At 41.0% G+C, this 20,160-nt stretch overlaps 1 protein-coding gene across 1 annotated transcript in view; it reads left to right on the top strand.

Moving 5' to 3' along the window:
* LOC120568842 (collagen alpha-1(XI) chain-like) overlaps window positions 1–20,160 on the top strand; it is a 92,628-nt gene that overhangs the window by 1,966 nt on the left and 70,502 nt on the right. Inside the window, 3 exon segments of the mRNA XM_039816565.1 lie at window positions 4,695–4,859; window positions 7,828–8,041; window positions 9,275–9,437. Coding sequence (XP_039672499.1) covers window positions 4,695–4,859; window positions 7,828–8,041; window positions 9,275–9,437 — 542 coding nt within the window.

The raw sequence follows: 20,160 nt of genomic DNA, 5'->3' as shown, positions 1-20,160 counted from the left end.
TGTAATGTATTACATCATGTCTAGACAGTTGCTGTCTTAAGTCCCACCTTGTTTTGAATCATTGTTTTTACTGTACGATTTTTACTGTATGATACATAAATAAATCATTCAGCAGAGCGCAATTTGCAGAGAGTGCCCCCAAAATGAAAAGATCATAAAATCCATTATCACAGTGGCATGGCTTGCCCATTGCCCATCTTCCTTCACTCTGACTGATATTTAAACTAACCATAATTGCATGATGTGCTAGCAAACATTTACAGGCTTTCCAGTGTACTTTAATTGCTGCCTATTGCTGCCAACTGACTGGAAGCCAGTGACACAAAAAAGACTGACAAGACATCCCAATATGTTGCCACACGACCACAGAGACATTAAGTCAGAATGTCATGGATTGAAAAGTTAATCACAAGTCTAAACCTAAACATTAAACTGTATGGCTTTGAAGATATAGAGAGTGCTGGAAATTTTGACTATACAGCTGAAAATGGTATTTAAATGTTGCTGCTGGTGAAATTGCTTTCATGATTTACCAGGTTTCTCCTGTCACTACATGCTTCCCTGCCTCTGGGGAAATCCCACTTCTTTGTCATGTTAGCTTGTTAACATGGCAGATAGTATATCACAAGTCCCCAACAGCAGTCAGGAAGATGTGTCATTAAAAATCAGAGAGACTGACAAATTACCCCTCAGACAAGACTGTGGCTAGTCTGAAGCTGCTTTGGTACCTTTAGCATGAGAGAACTGTCTTCTCTCTCTAGTGGTTTTCATCCTTATCATTAGAATATGGGTTATTGCTTTTTAAGAAGAAGGTGGAAAAAGGGGAGTCTTTTTTCAGCATGTGTTGAGGGTAAAGCATGCTAGCTCCAACAAAGCTGAAAAGCATTTAAAAAGCTATGCCTAATTAATTTGGGGTCTTTAATGGTTTTGGGATATTGCCTGTTTTTCAGGGCTTCTGTGAAGCGATGGTTGAGGAAGGAGAGGGGCTGAGGAGTCGGGGGTGCGGGTAGGGGAGTGTGGGGGGAGGGGGGGTTCCTGGCCAATTCAGCACATCTGGAATATATGAGGCCTTGAGGTATGCAGTAATGCAGAAAGGCATTCTGAAATTCACAAAGAGACCTTTAGTACAAGCTTTCTATTTTTTTTTCCAAGAACCAGTAGCTCTGTACTTGGGACAATATTCAGAAGAGCCACAGACTATTTTCTTTTTTTATGAGGCATTTTGTGTGAGGTTTTAATCTTGGCGTTTGGTACCACACATTTGTATTTTATTCTGTCTGTGTTCAAGTCAGAAATGTCTGTTCAATTGCTCTTTGTGCAGTGTCAGTCATAAAGTCTTTGTTAATCCATCTCTCAGTTGAAATTAAAAGAAAAGATATGCTGATCTCCCAACAGTGCAGCTTGATTGATGGTTATACTCATACAATTTACAATTTAAATTCATGAACTGTGCCATCAGATGATCTGGACCCAAATCAGCAAAAAGTCCTTTCCATCACTTAAAGAGCAGATCTGCATAACTTCAAATGAGCTAAAATTTGAGACACAATCCCCGAGCATGTGCTGGAATCAAGCGAGTTTGATTCACCACTCAAGCTGTTATTTTTCTGGTCACAGGAGAAGTAGCTACAGGGATGGGGCCTTCTCCGTTTAGTCTCATGTATGTTTTAGTTGGGGGGTATAGGGAGTGGTGCCAGTACCATAATGGGTTCAGCATGTGGACTTTTAGCTCCACCCATCAGACCCCCTCCTGGTCACTAAAAGCGAACAGGAACTGCATAAGCAGTTCCTGGCTTAACGTGCCACATGACTTACAAAAATGGAAAATGTAAACAGGCGTATATTTTTACAATAAAATTCCTTCAGCTTTTACTAGAGATTGATGTTGAAATGTTTAGTTAAGAGGTACTATAGAAAAGTGTGGTAAAAGTACAGACTAACACAGTTTAGGCTCTACATTTTGCATTAAAAGAAAGAACATGTCGTTCTTCCATTGATGGGGGGAAAAGGGGTTTTGACGCTCTACTCCTTAATTTGATTTATCTATGTTGCTTGACCAAACTTTCTTTCTGTTTCGTGCAGTTTAATGGAGTATTATAAGGTGGATGAGGAGATTTCCTGCAATGTGAAATTCAAGAAACTCTGCTGTCTGATCCCTTGAATGATTTTTCCATAATGCTTGCAAGCCGGTATCAAACACATGAATCTCTAATTTTTTCAAGGAAGGGAGATTTCACATTAAGCCTGTTATCTGACATTCCTTTAAGACCTTATCTTACCAGTGCAATTTTAACCTGAGCATTTATACATTGTTTATCATTGCTGGGCCTTTTGAAGAGGACTCACTGAAAATACATATGAGTCATATGTGATGTCTGGTTGTGCTGGTTTCTGCTGCTGTGGTTTTTTGTAACAGTTAAACAAGTAGCATTTAATACTTGGGTTGCACTGAGTTTGGTATGGAGTGGAAACTCTTTATTATTAGTCATTTTATTATCTGCGTTGGTCTAGCTTTTAATATTCCCTTCTTAGTTGGGTAAAAGAGTTTCTGGACAGTTTGTAGATCACATTTTTCTTTAGGCCAATATATACTGCAGTATTGATGTGCAGCTTAAAGTCTTTGTTTTCACTTTAGTATATTAACAGTACATTAGCACAGATATTACATTTGGTGAATCTCATTAAATTACAAGGCAGCAAATGTTACAACATTTATGGCTTAGAAAGTGTTTGATCTGTTATTTTGAGTTCTTGTTTTAGAGACCCCATACCAACAGAGATATGAAGTAATAAATCATAGTTTTATTCATGATTGCTTATTTAAAGTGAGATTTTTGAAAGAAGTTCAATACGCGATAAAACACGCTTGCTCACTTCACCAACTCAGGGGTTTTGCTACAGCTGGTCTGGTCTGACTACGCTTATGGCTAATGTTAGCAAATATTAGCAAATATTAGGACATTTTAAATAGATACTTGTGTGTAACTGACATTACTGAGTCCATTTTTTGTCTTCATAACTCTTCTCTACAAGTATTACTGTTGCTATAGGCTACATGTTAGCATTTGCCGTTATCCTGTAGCCTAATTGTGACTTCTGGCCACAGTAGCTGGTGATCAGCAAAAGTTGCATAGTCTTGCTTGAAATATTTGGGTTTGAAATACATAAAACCTGCTTATAAACACTAGAGCTAGACTGATAATTGGCCAGGCAGATGCACGTGTGTATTTTACAGTGAATGGATCACTTAAGTTCACAATGCAAAGTACAGACAAGTATTAACCTACTGTAAGAACAACACTGTCACAGTCACAAAACACAAACAATTTGTTCAAACCTCAAATTAACAGCCTCCTCTTACTGTATATTTCGAAACGTACACAGACTCAGGCAGACATGCGTTAAATCAGGAATGGCGTTGCGCTGTACGTCAGCACTCCTGTTTATACACTAGCCTTAAAACATACCCCTTTTAGGCTTCTTAAATTCCCCATAATCACACTGTAACTAATGATGCGCCTCGGGGATTGGGAGAGGTACAGTAGAGGTTAAAGAGAAAAACATTTACAGAATGGGACAGAGAAAGGCACTCAGAATAAAGAGTAAAAGTCTCAGGAATGAAGGTAGAGTTGGACTATTGCAGGAGAGAGAATAAATGTGGAACAGTGTTTCTAACTGCACAGCACAGTAGTCTGACTCCTGAGCACCAGGTCCATTGATAGAAATGAGTCTAGTGTTAAGAAGCTTGTAAAGCTGCCCCCCTCTGCGCTCACTTTATTCCAAAGACCCAGTGATCAGCAGCAATGAGTTTTATCATCCCATAGATGCTGTGACTTTTGGCTGTGGAGGTAACAGTAGAGGTGGGGAGGGGGCCAATTATGTCTGCTGAATGGTTACCAACATTTGTACTGCTCCTCTGACAAGGTAGCTCATAAACGAAAAACTGGTTGGACTGACCGATTTGGCCAACAGTCAAGGGGTGTAATGGGTGTAAATGTTGACTTCTCATCTAATGCCAGTTCTGATTGGATTTTCTGTTAACTGCAGTAATATGCTTACAGTGTATTGTAAAATAACAAGCAGCTTTTACAACATCCATTGTAATAAAAGCATTTACTTCTGTAATCTCACATACTGTATCATCTTTATTGTTGTATTTATAAATATTTGATTGTTGTATGTATTTATAAATTTATTAGATTTCTATTAAATTAAATTAGGTGACTTTTTATTGTAACAGCATATGCTGCGAGTTATACCTTTAGCAGTCAATAAAATGTTCATTTTCTTAGCACATGATGCAGTCAGCCTGTGTTTCCAGCAGACTGAGAATTTACTTTGACATTTAAGAGTTTACTGGGAAACACATTTACAAGCTGAATTATGATTTGGACAGTCATGTTTTCCAATCTAAACAACTGCATATGAATACAGCATATAACAGTTTCCAAAGATATACATTCTGAGTTGCATTTTTGTATTAATACATACAAAAATACAAGAAAGAAACTCCTAAAAACTTTTTTAGTTGGGAACAAAGCTATTTCAGTGTCCCACGCAAATAAGGAACACTGACTCAGCACTTTGGACAAATGCATTCCCCAAAAAGCTTATTGCTATGCAAATGTTATGAAATGTTTCGCTGCCCAAGTATCATTGGGTAATGTAAACAATTCTTTGTTCTGTCTCCTCAGCTGAACCAGTAGATGTACTAAAGGCTCTAGACTTCCAGAGCTCTCCTGAAGGAGTACAGAAAACAACAGGCTTCTGCACAGTCCGGAGAGGATCCAAACCCAACATCGCTTACAGAGTGGGAAAACAGGCTCAGATCAGCGCTCCAACCAAACAGCTCTTCCCAGGTAACCACGCTCCCACAGATCACGTGCATTTACACTGAAGCTGAACCAAGCAACCAATCAGAAGAAAATGGATTTCACAAGAAAAGAGAACCCCATAATTAGTTTAGATGTAAGAAAACTGCCACAGAATTCACCAGATCATCTTGAGTTTGTTACGCTTTATACCGAAGATATGAAAAGAGGCTGAAGTTGTAATGTTGGTGAGTGCAGCATTTTCTTGAGGGAGGAGAATGCCTGACGTGCCAGGTGTTATACCCACACTGTACATTTGGTAAGCGAGACCTATGGTTCTAAACCTTTTTCGAGTCACGACCCCCCAGAATAATGAGGTTGGTGTTCATGACCCCCCCTTTACCCCCCTCGACAGCGAGAGAAAGAGAGCTGCAAACCGGTGTAAACAGCTGTTTCTACACGACTCCCCCTGTTGATTTTGAGTGATTTCTGTGAATGCTCTGTTTAATACACGTAAACAAATAATTCTTTGCTTTAATGACAGTTTAGTTTTAGTTTTAGAAGCTAGCACATAGCCTTGTCCAATGTGCTCCAGGCTCTGTGGATTTTTGATGCATTTGTGACTTTTTCTCTCCCCTTGACCCGCCTTCAGACCCCTTTCTGTGTTCCAGGACTTCCTGATTTACAAATGAAGCTCAGTCTAGAATATGTTATTTAATTTTTTTCTCCCCAACCATTTAGCGACCCCCAGAAATGATCTTGCCACGCCCTTGGGGGTCCCGGCCTCCAGATTGAGAACCACTAAACTAGACTACAGGGAAATTTACACAATCTCATTGTAAAACAAGCTACCTGGCCTTTAAACAGGACTAAATCTGCAGCCATGCTAGCCACTCTGTGAGGCTTTACTTAGGCAAAGCAGTGCTAGATGCTAACGTTGGCGCGCTAACATGCTCACAATGACACTGCTGTTAAGCAGGTGTAATGCTTACCATGTTCATCTTAGTAGACAATTTGAAATGTGAGGGGTAGAGATATTTCAGTCAAGACCAAAGTGGTGGATCAACCGACCGACAGATGGACAGTTTGACATTGCTATCCCTAGAGCTAGAAATGTTATGTCTACTCTAACAAATAATTGGATGAAAATGAAACAGATGCTTTTGTTTACTGTCTTGAACCACTTATTGGCAAAATAGAAACATCTTCACAATATTTAAATTTCACAATAAAATAGCAAAAAATGATGACTAACTGTAATGAAAACCCTCCACTACAAACACCTGACTTCTAAAATGCAGTGCAGACGTTCAGCATTTATTTTCTAGAAGATGCGTTGGTGTTTCAGTAGGCTCCAAGAGCCCATAGGGGATGAGAGTCACTCAGGACATGGTGTATGAAATGTCATGTAAACATATGATTCAAGTAAGAAGAGCAACACCAGATTTGTATTTGATATTTTGGGGGAACACACTTGTTACAGAAAATCAATGAGATGAATATTTCTTCTGATGTTTTGTGGACTGAGCTTGTCAATAAAGTATTTGTCCTCAAGTTTGATTGCTGGCAGACTCCAGTACACTGGGTTGGGCTGATGATATCATACTGAGTGCGTATTGCCTGATTAAAGTCTGCTGCCCGGCTGGTTGTGAGAAATAAAAGCCATATTTATTTTATTAGTAAAGAGTCCACTCAGAGAATCAAAAAAGTTATTTGACTGTAACAATTTGATTTGCTACTTTCTTACACTCATTGCTACTCATAAACTAATCCAAAAGTGTACAAGACTTCTGTCATTACTGATGGCTGTAGCCTGTATAAAACCAATGAGCTGTTGAGAGATGTGCTATTTGTCAATATCCAATCTTGCCAATTGTTTTTTTCTAGCTGAAATATGAAACATGGTGTATTTAAGCACAAATACAACGAAATATAATATATAACAATAATACATTCATACATCAATTGGAGGCCTGTTCATTTTTTTTATTCCTGGGGCAAAGTGTAGAAAGCACTCCCAATTGCTTACCTACTCAACACTAACTTGGCAAGAAAGAGTATAGACATTTATTAGGTGAGTACTGTTGGATAATTTGTCCCAGTCTGTGTTGGTTTTTCTTCAGTTTGGCTTGATGTCAAAGAATACTAAAAAAATAGTTCAAAAATAGTGTGAGGTATTAGAACTAAATTTCTGTGATTTTTGGCATATACTGCCAGCACACCTTACACTTTCAGTAACGGAAATTTGAAGCTCTAATTAAGCTTGAGAGGTGAGCCATTGTAGGTGCCATGGAAACAAAGTGTCAAAATGTCCTCAGTCAGAATAACTGGACTTTTATTTGATCAGGGTCACATATTTTGTCATTGAACCCAGCCATTATGGTTTGAAAAACTATGACATTTGTTTGAGTATTTACAGCCCTTGTAAAATTATTGTGGATACATCAACCCTATTGAGTCCTTTCAGGGGATGCCAAGGTCTCCTTCAGCTTCCTTAATAAACACTGATCCAGGTCCAGTTGTCTAGACATTAGGGTTTAATGTGAGAAGAGAAAGTTAGAGAGCTAATAAACTTGCCATTATTCAATTTAGTCATTAGAATACAATTGCCCTTGTAATGACATCAGTAGAAGACTTATGAGTAAAGGACGTGACATAAGGTGAAATGGAGTCTGCATTCCATTTCTAGCTTCATATTCACTGTACACTGTAACTTAACAGAGTGGCATCAATCTCATCTAATCTCAGCAAGAACATTTATTTTTCTCTAAATGTCAAACTATTCATTTAACTTAAAAAAATTAAGGAAGCCAATAAACCAACATCCACAAGAACTTTTTAAGTAAAAATACCGTGGTTATACTGGGAAGTTCCCATGTGAGTAATTGTATTAATCTGAAGCAGAGCAATGCTATAAAAACCTCTGACAAAAATGTGCACCTACATTTTGTAACTAAGTATCTGTGGTCTTTACTAACATACCAACCTACATGCCTGCTGCTTGTTCAACCTTCAGGAGGAGATTTCCCAGAAGATTTCTCCATCCTGTTCACCATCAAGCCCAAGGCTGGCCTCCAGTCCTTCCTACTGTCCATATACAACCAGCAAGGCATCCAGCAGCTTGGCGTAGAGGTGGGCCGTGCCCCCGTCTTCCTGTATGAGGACCAGCATGGCAAGCCTGCCCCGGAGGGGTACCCCCTGTTCCGCTCCATCAACCTTGCTGACGGCAAGTAAGTGACTGACTCCTTCTCAAGAGGACTTGTACATGTTGGCTCAGATGTGGGTGGTTGATTTTTATGTCCCCTGGATTTCTGCTTGTCTGTGTCCCATTTTCAGTTGAATGTAAAAGCTCAAGTTTGTTGTGAAGCTTGTGTGATTGGCTCAAGAGCAAAGCAACACATTTTTAGGCTCATCTTGAGCAATTTATAGGTTATGCTTTACATATTTTCTCAAGCACTTAGAACATAGTTAACTCTTCTTGCTAAAAATCTCTGAGGATTTATTATCATCTTATGTTTGTTCAGTCATTAATACCATATGGAACAAATTAGACAGCAATGGCAAATATATTGCTGGCAGCAATTTGATGACAGCCTTTTCTTTTCCAGATGATTAACAGCAGTTGTATACTGATATGCAATACTAAACAGGATCTTCATAAATGGCATAGCTGCCCAATGATGCTGATACAAATCACTGTTAAAAGTTGCCATCAATCATTAGCACAAATGCCAAAAGAAATTATTCCATCGTTTGTCTGCAATAGATTACATCATGAACAAAAATATTACAATTTGACACTTTCCAAATGTATACTAACAATACTACCTCTGTATTTATGAACTAACCCATGCAAAAGCAGTGGTATATTAGATATTGGTATAATTTTTAAATTCATTGGGTTTGCATAGGCTTTTTCTGATTCTCTCTGACATGCTGTATCACCATATATAAAATATGTATGGAACATGTGGACATTCATAAGAATAGTCTGACATGTTGGAAAATACACTTAGGCTACTTGTTTTCGAGCCAAGAGTTAGATGTGAAAGTCGATACCACTCACATCTGTAAGATAAATATAACGCTACAGCCAGCAGACGATTAGCTTAGCATAAAGTCTGGACAGAGTAAAACCGCTAACATGAGAGATATTGTGTTCATTAGTGAACTTTAGAACTAATGGTAGACATATTTAGTTACTTTCGGACAGAGCCAGGCTAGCTGTTTTCAGCTACTTCCTGTCTTTATGTTAGGTTAAGTTAGGCTAATCAGCTGCTGGCTGTAGCTTTATATTTTGCGTACAAATCTAAGAGTGGTATAGATCTTCTCATCTAACTCTCGACAAGAACACATTCCCAAAATGTCACACAATTCCTTAGACTGGCAATTGTCTTTAAAAGGATAGGAAGTGCCATTCTGGTTGTATTTCTGACCTCCTTCTTTGCTCCCCTGCTGCACAGATGGCATCGTGTAGCTATCAGCGTAGAGAAGAAGAGTGTCACCATCATCGTGGACTGTAAGAAGAAGGTGACCAGGCCCCTTGGCAGAAGCGACCAGGCCGTCATCAACACAGAAGGCATAACTGTCTTTGGCACCAGAATCTTGGATGAGGAAGTCTTTGAGGTAAAGGGGCCACAATTAATCCTTATTCTCCTGGATTAAGCTAGCTGTGTTGTGACGACTATGATGTGAATGGGTTTAAAGGAATGTGAATGGGAAATGCACTTATTTGCCTTTTCTGTTGAGAGTTAGATAAGAAAATGGATGACACAGTCAGATATGAAGGTGGTACCAATCGTCTCCTCTAAATGTCAGCAAGAAAGTGAATGTGTGCTTTCCAAAAATCTTTAACTATCCCTTAAATGCCCTCCTTGGTTGTATCAGTGCAGAGGACTTCAGTATGATTTATGTCAATGGCTAAATTATCGTTTATTGTTATCGTCTTGCTTTTTCAGAAAGACATAATATAATTAACCTGTGTGGTAAGAGTCTGCCTCAAGGTGTCTTCATCATCTCCACAGGAGTGTCTTTCACAAATATCATGTAGACATTCACCACTAGATTGAAGGGATTATGTTTTAAGGGAGTTTGGAAAACTCACCTAGATGCAAGAGATTTCTCGATTCTGGATAAGTATGGATGTACTAGGATGTAATAGAAAGCACATTGTGAATCTGACTCTCAATGAATCTCATTTACCATTGTGCAAAGGGGATAATTTAAGTGTCTAATACTTTAAGTCCAAACGCTTTAAGGCCGGACATTTTTATTTGTCTTTCATTAACTTGTGCATACAGTAATGGTGACTTTTATTGGCCAAAACAACAATATTGGCTTTGTGTACTTCAGTCATGGGCAATGTCTGTGGAAAGGTAACTTGCGCAGTGTGTTGTTCAAAGTGCTTTTTTTCTCTCAACACTGGTTTGGATTTGTCTGAATAGTTGACTTATTAAAAGGCTTGAGGTATTATAGGATTCAATTGTTTATAGTCTGTTATTTGAAATGCATGGATTTTGCCACTATTTGGGAGAGGATTTTTTATATTATTCCCTCAATAGCTGTGACTATCATAGCTCAGAATCAGAATTAGTTTATGGTTCCTGAGCTGGTGATTATTCAATGGAGGCCCTACCAGGTTTAGCACAGGTAGCTGTAAACTGAGTGGAAAATGTGAGCTGAATGCTTGCTCTGAAGACAATAGCCTCTCTTTGATGTCTGCATGTGGAATGCTTGCTAAGTAGAACAGCCTGCAAAATGTTTGCCTCCAGGTCAGAGATGACGTTCCCCAGAGGAGCCACTAGAAAATGGGATCCCACCCTTCTTCAGTGATAGGTTTTTGGCAAGCAGATCACATTGTTGGATATAGCTGTTAAACATACAGACAAGTTTAAGCCATGATAAGAAGAGTCAATTTACAGCAATATTTTGTACATTTGACATGTACTATAATATTAAAGTACAATGGGCACAACCATAGTAAATTGCTGAGTGAAGGCCACAGTGATTAGAGTTGGGATTGTAGTTAAGGTAATTGAGAGTTAAGTGGAAAGGCTAAAAGTAGCTTAGTACTATCACCAAGCATTTTCTATTTTAAATGCTGATTTAAGACCGTCCATTTGGCTTTTGTGAGTGCTCTTTGTTTGAACATATATTACATTTAATGTTGTTGATTTACAGAGTCATTTGTTTTGTTTACTTTTTAAAAACCTAGAGAAGAGAAAATATTTCCTTTTGTTCCCAGAGTTGAGTTTTTTTTGCACGTCCCAAGGTGGTTTTAATCAGTGTATCACACAATAGCAATGTTGTGGTGGCCTAGCTAGAAATGCAGCCATATCTTAAACTGTAATTATTTTCATTTCAAGTTTGATAACCCTGGATTTGTTGATTGCAAACTGGCTACTTGTCGACACACTGCACTGCTGATAATGGCAATAATTCTTACTGGCCACATGGGTTTTGGCTATTTACTATATATTCTATACATAAAACCAGGTTTGTAAAGTAGATGTAAGCCATGAGTTTGGGTCGGATTTGTTGGTTATGGGATTATACTTTGGCATCCATTCTACAGCTGTTATGTATACTACAATGAGCACATTGGAGGCTGTGGAAACTTTTGGAACTCTTCTGGCTGCACTATCTTCTGTAGATAAAGACTGTGAAAATTTGAAACGTCTCTTATTGAGTCCAGTTCTTCCAAGGTCTTGTGAAGTATTTGTGTTTAAATCCTATACAGCTTCTAGATATGCGCTAAATTATGGATTCATTTAAACAGTGATTCTTAGAATTCCTATCCAGCTTCATTGTTTGGATGTTAGGTAGGGATGTGCCGATCAGCTTTTTTGCCCCCCATCTGATCCCATTTTTTAAATATTGATATACCGATACCCGATCCGAAACTTGTATTAGCTTGCAGCCGGTCTCACAAAATTCGGTGAAATGATCATGAACTGTTAACACCGCATCACGTGGTGGTGGCACATAATGTGTGAAAATTCTGTGTGGCCACCACGGAAAACAATGCCAATGTAAAGTCAATGAGAAGATGACAAAGCATTAAGAGCGACTACGGTAGTGAGTAGTATGAAAGCCGAAAACTCTGCATAGGGAGGTTGGTTGGGGTGGTGGATGGGTCAAACAACACAGGACTTGTTCATTTCATTTCACGGAATACTTCTGTGGGCCCATCACGGAATTTTTTGCGATTCCCGCGAAACTGCCACAGATTTTGAGTAACTCAAAATCTGTGGCAGAATGGATGAATTCCATGGAACTCTGAAATGAACACGGCCCCGGGGCCGTGTTCATTTCATGGAATTCTGTGAGATCATGTTGATTTGCTCAGATAATAGAGCTGCACACCGTTTTTTTTTTGTTTACTAAGTAAACACAGTAATTAAAATATGTCTTAAATGTAACTTAGTGCAGCAAGCATGTCTTTTCTCTCAACACAAACAGTTCTCTTTAGGATCCCACCACGAATAAACATCAAGTTTCCCGCAGGTCTTGTGTGATTAAAGGTGGTGATCACTACAAGCTGATGTACATGATCGGAGTACTGCTGCATTCCAGGCAACCCATAACTTGTGTTTTCACAACCTTCTACCCGTGAAAGTGCCCTGGAATGGCAGGCCCGTAACTTACTACTCGTGAACTCGTACCAGATCGTTGTACTCCCAGTTACAGTTTTGACGTCACACACATAAACAACAATGTCGACCCCTTTTGATGCTGTACCGGTGATTAACAGTGAGAAATAGAAACAAATAGACATAAATAGGCAACGTAAAATAATTCTGCACATTGTAATCAAAACAATACACATACGATTGTGTACTACTACAGGTTATGTTTATTAAATGAAGCCCAAAATATGTTGCAGACTAGAAATCGCTAGTATCAGCTAGCGCTAGCTAACGTCAACTGTAGATAGGCGCTAGCTAACGCTAGCTAACACTAGCTAGAAGGGTTTGTCGTGACTTTGCCTGGAATGCTACCAACTCGTGAGTTGTGACTTGAAGTCGTAATTTACGGGCTAAAAATTGTGTCTGGAACGCAGCATAAGGTAAACGTGGTGAATGTCGATCCCCTATGAGTAAAAAAAAAAAAAAAAGCCCAAATCGGCTCCCCGATACTGTGATCCGGACCGGGACATCCCTAATGTTAGGTAATAAAGCTCTGCTGTGTATTGTATAACGAGATACAACATGTCACTTGAGGTTTTTGTAGGTGTGTTTTTGCACGGTGGAGAGAGCCAGGCTAGCTGTTTCCCCCTGCTTTCTGTTTTTTTGCTAAGCTAGGCTAACCGAATCCTTACTCCACTTGCACACTTAACATTTTTTACATTACATTTAGTTGATGCTTTTATCCAAAGTTACTTCCAATTAGCTAAGTGCTTTCAACCTTGAAGGTGCAAACTCCGGACAGCAAGAATTTCTTTACAATTAATTTAGCATTCATATTTATAATTTTCCAGAGGATGGCTCCCAATGGTTTAGTTGATCCCTGACCTTTGTCAGGTCAAATCCCACTGTACCTATAGGACAAGATGGAAGCCCATTCCTTAAAAAAACAAAAATAACATGACCATTTCCAGCCCTAACTTAAGCATTAAAGGTATCTACTTTATATAACTTACCCATCTCAAGACTCTTACCTAAGGTTACCTTGGTAAATGCATCCAACATTAACTGCAGATTGTCTCTCATCTCATGATCTAAAGAATTAGAGGTTTACAGCTATGAGAAAATATCTAAAACATATCAGATTAAAAAATTGTGGCTAACCAAGCTTGAACTTTGGAGTTCCTTAGTGTAATTGCTGAGCTTGGCTGTGATAATTCTCACTAAAACTGCTTTTGAGCTGTGAGCACATGGCTACCTTACTGCAGTAGATTGCATAAGCAGGTGTCAAAGTTGGAAGCACAGGGGAGAGTGAAGGCTTGGGGAAAATATGATCAGTGTGTGCTTAGTCTTGGCTCAGATTACACAGCTGTTTAAAAGATATGCTCACTGACCGGGCCTCCAAATGCCTTTTTTCTTCTGCTTTTTCTTCTTTAAAGTAAAAGCTGCATGGTATTTGAATCATCATTTTTATGCAAATCACTTCTTCAGATTTTATAGGATAGGGTGGGATTGTTTGTGTGTGTGTGTGTGTGTGTGTGTGTGTGTGTGTGTGTGTTGTGTGTGTGTGTGTGTGAGGAGGCGAAGATAGTTTGTTTATATGTCTGTCATTACTGCATAGTAGATTGTTCCCAAACGCTGTCCCTCAAGCAGGACAGTCTTTGGCAGTGGCATCTAACAAGGCTCTGATGGGCTTTAAGCCTTAAAGTGAATCATTGTTTATGGTTGAGCTGGCAGGAAGAGAAACGGTCTGACTGTTTCTCATCTGCCTCAGTCACTTTTCACCCTCCAGTACTTGTCACAAAATGTTTTGGTTAGCGTTGTGTAATAGGAATATAGTAATATATATTTGAATGAGTTTGAGAATGAGTGTTACTGAGAAAGGTCATCAGTCACTGATATTTTCAACATGTGTATCTGACCTCCTTGTGCTGTAACCCTCACTAACTGGTCCCAGCACAGCCAGGAAATAATGGACCCAAGGTGCTTCTTAAAAATCTTTGCTGATGGAAAGGAGCAAAGCGAGGAAAAAAAAAACTGAGGGAGAGAAGTGACGGCAGAAGGGCAGGCAGACAAGCAAGCAGATGGTTCAAACAGTTCAACAGTTTTTTGAGCTACTGGCAGATGAAATGTTTTAATATTCGAAGGGTGCAAGACATTATGCCTCCAGTGCTTGAAAAGAAACTTTATCCTTGCACTGACCACAACGGCTGGGAGGAATCAGTAGAGTATTATACATTTTCCTCTTCTCTGCTTCTTGGTTAATTGTTGTCGTACAGTTTTGAAATTCCATCTGTCTATTTGTCCTTTCGAGATGTGCTCCCCTCCCGGAGAGTGGAAAAGTTGAATTTTTAGATGATAAAATAAATATAATACAGAAGTAAGTTATGGCTACAAGAGATACTGCACATTTGCACGATATGCATGTTAAAAGCAGAAACATCTGCCAGAGACCTTTGATTTGAGCAGCTGTATTCTGCATTGCCTCTGAGCTGGCCACATCTGGCTGATAATGGTTTAGTGTGGCAGGCTGGTTACAGTGACACCCGTAAAGGTTTCGTTTGAACTATTTCTTTGATACTGTAGAAAGTAGTTCTAGTAAAAGGTTTTTACCAGAGGTGTGACGAGATCTCGTCCCCATGAGATCTCGCGAGATTAAACGTGACGAGATTTCTCGCCGAGGTAAAAAGTATCTCCCAATATCAGTACACAAGTGTAGAGCAGCAGCCTTGAAATTAGCATAGACAATCCCCTGCCCATTCTATTTTTGTATGTGCTCCGCCTTCTAACGGGCTTCTTCTTCTTTATTTATCTCTGTCTACTGTACAATTAAACATTCAGGTATAAAACAACTGGTCTCAAATACTGCCAGAAAATGCTTAGTTATGTTGTAACCTTGGTTCTCTGAGTGAAGAAACTATCTCTCTACCATACATATGGAATAAGTAACGGTGTAACTGTTGGTTATACAGGAGAGACGCCAGTCATTTGAGTTTTAAAATAGTGTTAAAATCTCGTCTCGTCTCAATCTCGTGAACCCAATCTCGTGTCTAATCTCGTGAACTGGGTGTCTCGTCCCACCCCTATGTTTTACAGCAAGGTCTGTGGATTATCCTGAGTTGGGTCATTATTTCTGGAAAAGCAAGATGTAAATATACACCTTTAATGTCATCTTAAATCTCAAATGAAGTTGCAGTAGTAAGTAGTATTGTCCTTCATTCATCATTCCTTCATCCATGTTGAGAGCCCATACAGTTACCCTTTTTTACTCAGATAAAATCCTGGTGCCATGTAGGGATGCTGTTAAATAGTAGAAAGTCTGTAAAATAAAAATGTATCACTCGAAACATATAATTGTGATCACAGCACCCTTTTTCATTTGTGTTTTAGTGGGTCAGACTGTAGTCGCTGGCATATTTCCAAATGTGTGTTCCAGGTGCATTAATATCCCCAAGCTGTTCCCTGCAGGCAAAGTGACCTGCTGCACCTGGCCAAAGACAACCTTTCAACCACCTAATTACATAATTAAATGTTGTTCTGTAGGCATTAGTGAAAACTACGTATTATATTTAAATAGTGTAGAATAGGGCTGCAAATTGGGATTATTTTGTTATTGATTAATCTGCTAATTACTTTCTCAATTAATTGTTTTGTGTATAAAATAGTCCCAAGCCCAGGATGATGTCTTCAAATGTTTTGTTTTGTCCAATCAACAGTTCAAAACCCAAATATATTCACTTTGTAATAATCTAAAAGAGAACAGAGAATAAACAGTTGCTTAATACTTTTTTTTCACAATTGATTAATCTACTTATTGTCTTATTTGGCCACATCCACGTTTAAGTTATTGCATTCACAGATTGTCCTGATTTTAATGTGCTTTTATGTGTACTTTAGGTACAAGCACAGATATGGGAATTTATTTGGGGGACTGCAGATATGTCCCCGAAATTTGTACCAAATGTAAAACTATTTCTGCATTTTATAAGCCTCTCAGGCAGCACTTTGTCACAGGATTTGTACTGCTTTAAGTCATACATGGTTGAGGGGACATGTGTAAAAAACATGATTAAAGTAGGAGCATGGATGGTTTAAGGTTTTGCCAACCCCAGCCAAAGAGACAGATTTGAATGCAGTTTAAAAAGATGGTATGCCTGTAAGGCCTTGGGGGAAAAACAGCCAACATTGAGGTTGATATACCTCCAGAAATTACACTCTAATGTTGATCAAGTTTATAAATCAAGTATGGTCTCATAATTCTTGCGTCAAACACAAACTACATCTTTGTTTATGCCTTCAAATTAGTCCAACAAATGGGAAAACCCTCATGCCTCCTGTCATATCTGATCTGGCGCCAGCGAGAGCTATCTGCATCTAATCAAAGTTGTGCCTTGATTTTTGAGGTCAGTCATGTGCTTTATGAGTAGGGATGAGGATCTTTAATTTTAATTGATATTGATACCATTTTGAAGACTGTTGACAATCCGGGTCTTTATCAATACCATTATCGATACTTTTCTATTATTTGGTGGAAAGACGAGACGACAAATTCTTAATCATAACAGAACTATTATTGCTTTTATTGCAGTCTGTGACTGTTTGATTTCTTCTGTCTCTGTAGCTGATGAAGCGGCCCGCAGAGCGTGCTCTCGGTAGCCAGTCCAACTATGTTTTCAATGATTTGTGGTGGGAAGGCTAGTCTTTACCTATGGTCTTGGTACGCACACACTGTGCTCATAAATAATTTTTCTGGTTTGCGCACATATCTATTATCTATATATAATCCACTAGTCTTCATAGCAGTATCGATAAGCTCGGACCTTATTGATTTTCGGGTTTGGAGAAATTTGGAACCGGGTCCTAATAGAACCGGGTCTCGACCCACCCCTATTTATGAGGTAATGTGTGCTCATAATCAGATGTCAACTACTCATTTGACCCCCCCCCCACCCCCTCCCCCAACACACACACAAACACACCTCTAGCCTTCTGAGTGGCATACAGAAGCTCCTATGTGACATCCTATTAACAATATAATGCCAAAGACAGATTTCATGGTCTGCTGAGGGCTTGTAATACCGTTTACTGTTAGGCAATCATCCATCTACCAGTTATTTTCCTTAAATTACTTGTGTTCCTTGTGGGTGTGGGCTGTGTTGGGAAGGAATACTCTTCACAGCCAAGGTCACCTAGCTCAGGGAGAATCCAGTGGCGTGTGTTTTACATTTCTTAGCTTAAAATCAGATGTGAAATGTGTATGCTTGAGGAAAAACCAGTAGTGTCTATTTCCAATACAAAAAAGCAGTCATTCTCTGAAAATGGTTTGCTTACGGGTGAAATATAGATGAGAGGAGGGATTCAAGGATGCTTCAAGTCTCTTCTTTTGTCTTTGACCAGTCAGTCTCATCCTTTGTGCCTTTATGTACTTGTTTCCCAAATAGTTGTCGTTACAGCGTGCAATGAAGGTTAACATGTATTCGAGGGGCGTTGTATTTACACCCACATGCACATTCTTACCATACCCATTAATCGATCGATTGTAGTGTAGCCTAGACAGAGGATTTATTCCATTGTGTCTATGCCAGCTCTGAGCAGAGCCAGGGCATTGCTGTATATCATTCCTGGAATTCTGAGATGGAACCTCAACTCTCATGCCAGAGAGGTGTGCAAGACAACCCAGACAGTAACATTAACAAAAGCACTGAGATGCAGACAAAGGAGACACAAAGGGTAAAAGAAGAGAGGGGGAACGGTGAGGGAGAAGCCAGTCAGGGAGTATGGGAGTTATTGAATCACTGACTTCTCCGTGAACCATCACCTTATCGTGGTGGAGAGGTTTGTGTGTCTCTGTGAACCTGAGGGCTGTGTTGTCTGGAGCTTTGTGCTCCTGGTAGGGTCTCCCAAGGCAAAGTGGTCTCAGGTGAGGGGCCAGACAAAGAATGGTTCAAAAACCCCAATGGAAAAACAAGGTAGAAATGGAGTGACCCTGCCCGGAGGAAGCCCGGGGCCCCCGTCTGGAGCCAGGCCCAGACGGCGGGCTCGTCGGCGAGCGCCTGGTGGCCGGGTTTGCCACGGAGCCCGGCCGGGCACAGCCCGAACAAGCTACGTGGCTCCCATCTCTCCAGCCCATGGGCCCACCACCTGTGGGAGGAACCACTGGGGTCGGGTGCGCTGCCACATGGGTGGCAGTGAAGGTCAGGGGCCTCGACGGACCAGACCCGGGCAGCAGACGCTGGCTCTGGGGACGTGGAACGTCACCTCTCTGTGGGGGAAGGAGCCGGAACTGGTGCGGGAGGTGGAGCGCTACCGGTTAGATCTGGTGGGGCTTACCTCTACGCACGGTCTCGGTTCTGGAACTGTACTCCTGGATAGGGGTTGGACTCTTTTCTTCTCCGGAGTTGCTCAGGGTGTGCGGCGCCGGGCGGGTGTGGGGATACTAACAAGCCGCGCCGCGCGCGCTGGGAGTTTTACCCCGGTGGACGAGAGGGTCGCCTCCCTACGCGCGGGTTGTGGGGGGGAAAACTCTGACTGTTGTTTGTGCATATGCACCAAACAGGAGTTCGGAGTATTCGGCCTTCTTGGAGACCTTGAGTGGAGTCCTGCATGGGGCGCCAGTGGGGGAATCCATTGTTCTGCTGGGGGACTTCAACGCACACGTGGGCAATGATGGAGACACCTGGAGAGGCGTGATTGGGAGGAACGGCCTCCCTGATCTAAACCAGAGTGGTTGTTTGTTGTTGGACTTCTGTGCTAGTCATGGATTGTCTATAACGAACACCATGTTCGAACATAGGGATGCTCATAAGTGTACCTGGTACCAGAGCACCCTAGGCCGAAGGTCAATGATCGATTTTATAATCGTTTCATCTGATCTGAGGCCGTATGTTTTGGACACTCGGGTGAAGAGAGGGGCAGAGCTGTCAACCGATCACCATCTGGTGGTGAGTTGGGTCAGGGGGTGGGGGAAGACTCTGGACAGACCTGGTAAGCCCAAACGTAGTGCGCGGGTAAATTGGGAACGTCTGGAGGAGGCCCTTGTCCAACGGACTTTCAACTCGCACCTCCGGGCGGAGCTTTTCGTGCATCCCTGTGGAGGCTGGGGGCATTGAACCAGAGTGGACAATGTTCAAAGTTTCCATTGCTGAAGCGCGCGCGAGGAGCTGTGGTCTTAGGGTCTTAGGTGCCTCAAGGGCGGTAACCCACGAACACCGTGGTGGACACCGGTGGTCAGGGAAGCCGTCCGACTGAAGAAGGAGTCTTTCCGGGATATGTTATCCCAGAGGACTCGGAGGCAGTTGCAGGGTACCGAAAGGCCCCCGAAGGGCTGCAGCCTCTGCCGTGAAAGAGGCAAAGCAGCGGGTGTGGGAGAAGTTTGGAGAAGACATGGAGAAGGACTTTCGGTCGGCACCAAAGTGCTTCTGGAAAACTGTTCGCCACCTCAGGAGGGGGAAGCGGGGAACCATCCAAGCTGTGTACAGTAAGGATGGGACACTGTTGACCTCAACTGAGGAGGTAATAGGGCGGTGGAAGGAGCATTTTGAGGAACTCCTGAATCCGACTAATACGCCCTCTATGTTAGAGGCAGAGCTGGAGGATGACGGGGGATTGTCGTCGATTTCCCGGGCGGAAGTCACTGATGTAGTCAAACAACTCCACAGTGGCAAAGCCCCGGGGATTGATGAGATCCGTCCAGAAATGCTCAAGGCTCTGGGTGTGGAGGGGCT

This window comes from Perca fluviatilis, chromosome 11 (assembly GCF_010015445.1).
Source record: "Perca fluviatilis chromosome 11, GENO_Pfluv_1.0, whole genome shotgun sequence".
NCBI classification, from domain to species: domain Eukaryota; kingdom Metazoa; phylum Chordata; class Actinopteri; order Perciformes; family Percidae; genus Perca; species Perca fluviatilis.
Note: the sequence above shows the minus strand (reverse complement) of the source record. Positions and strands in the feature narration are given on the sequence as shown.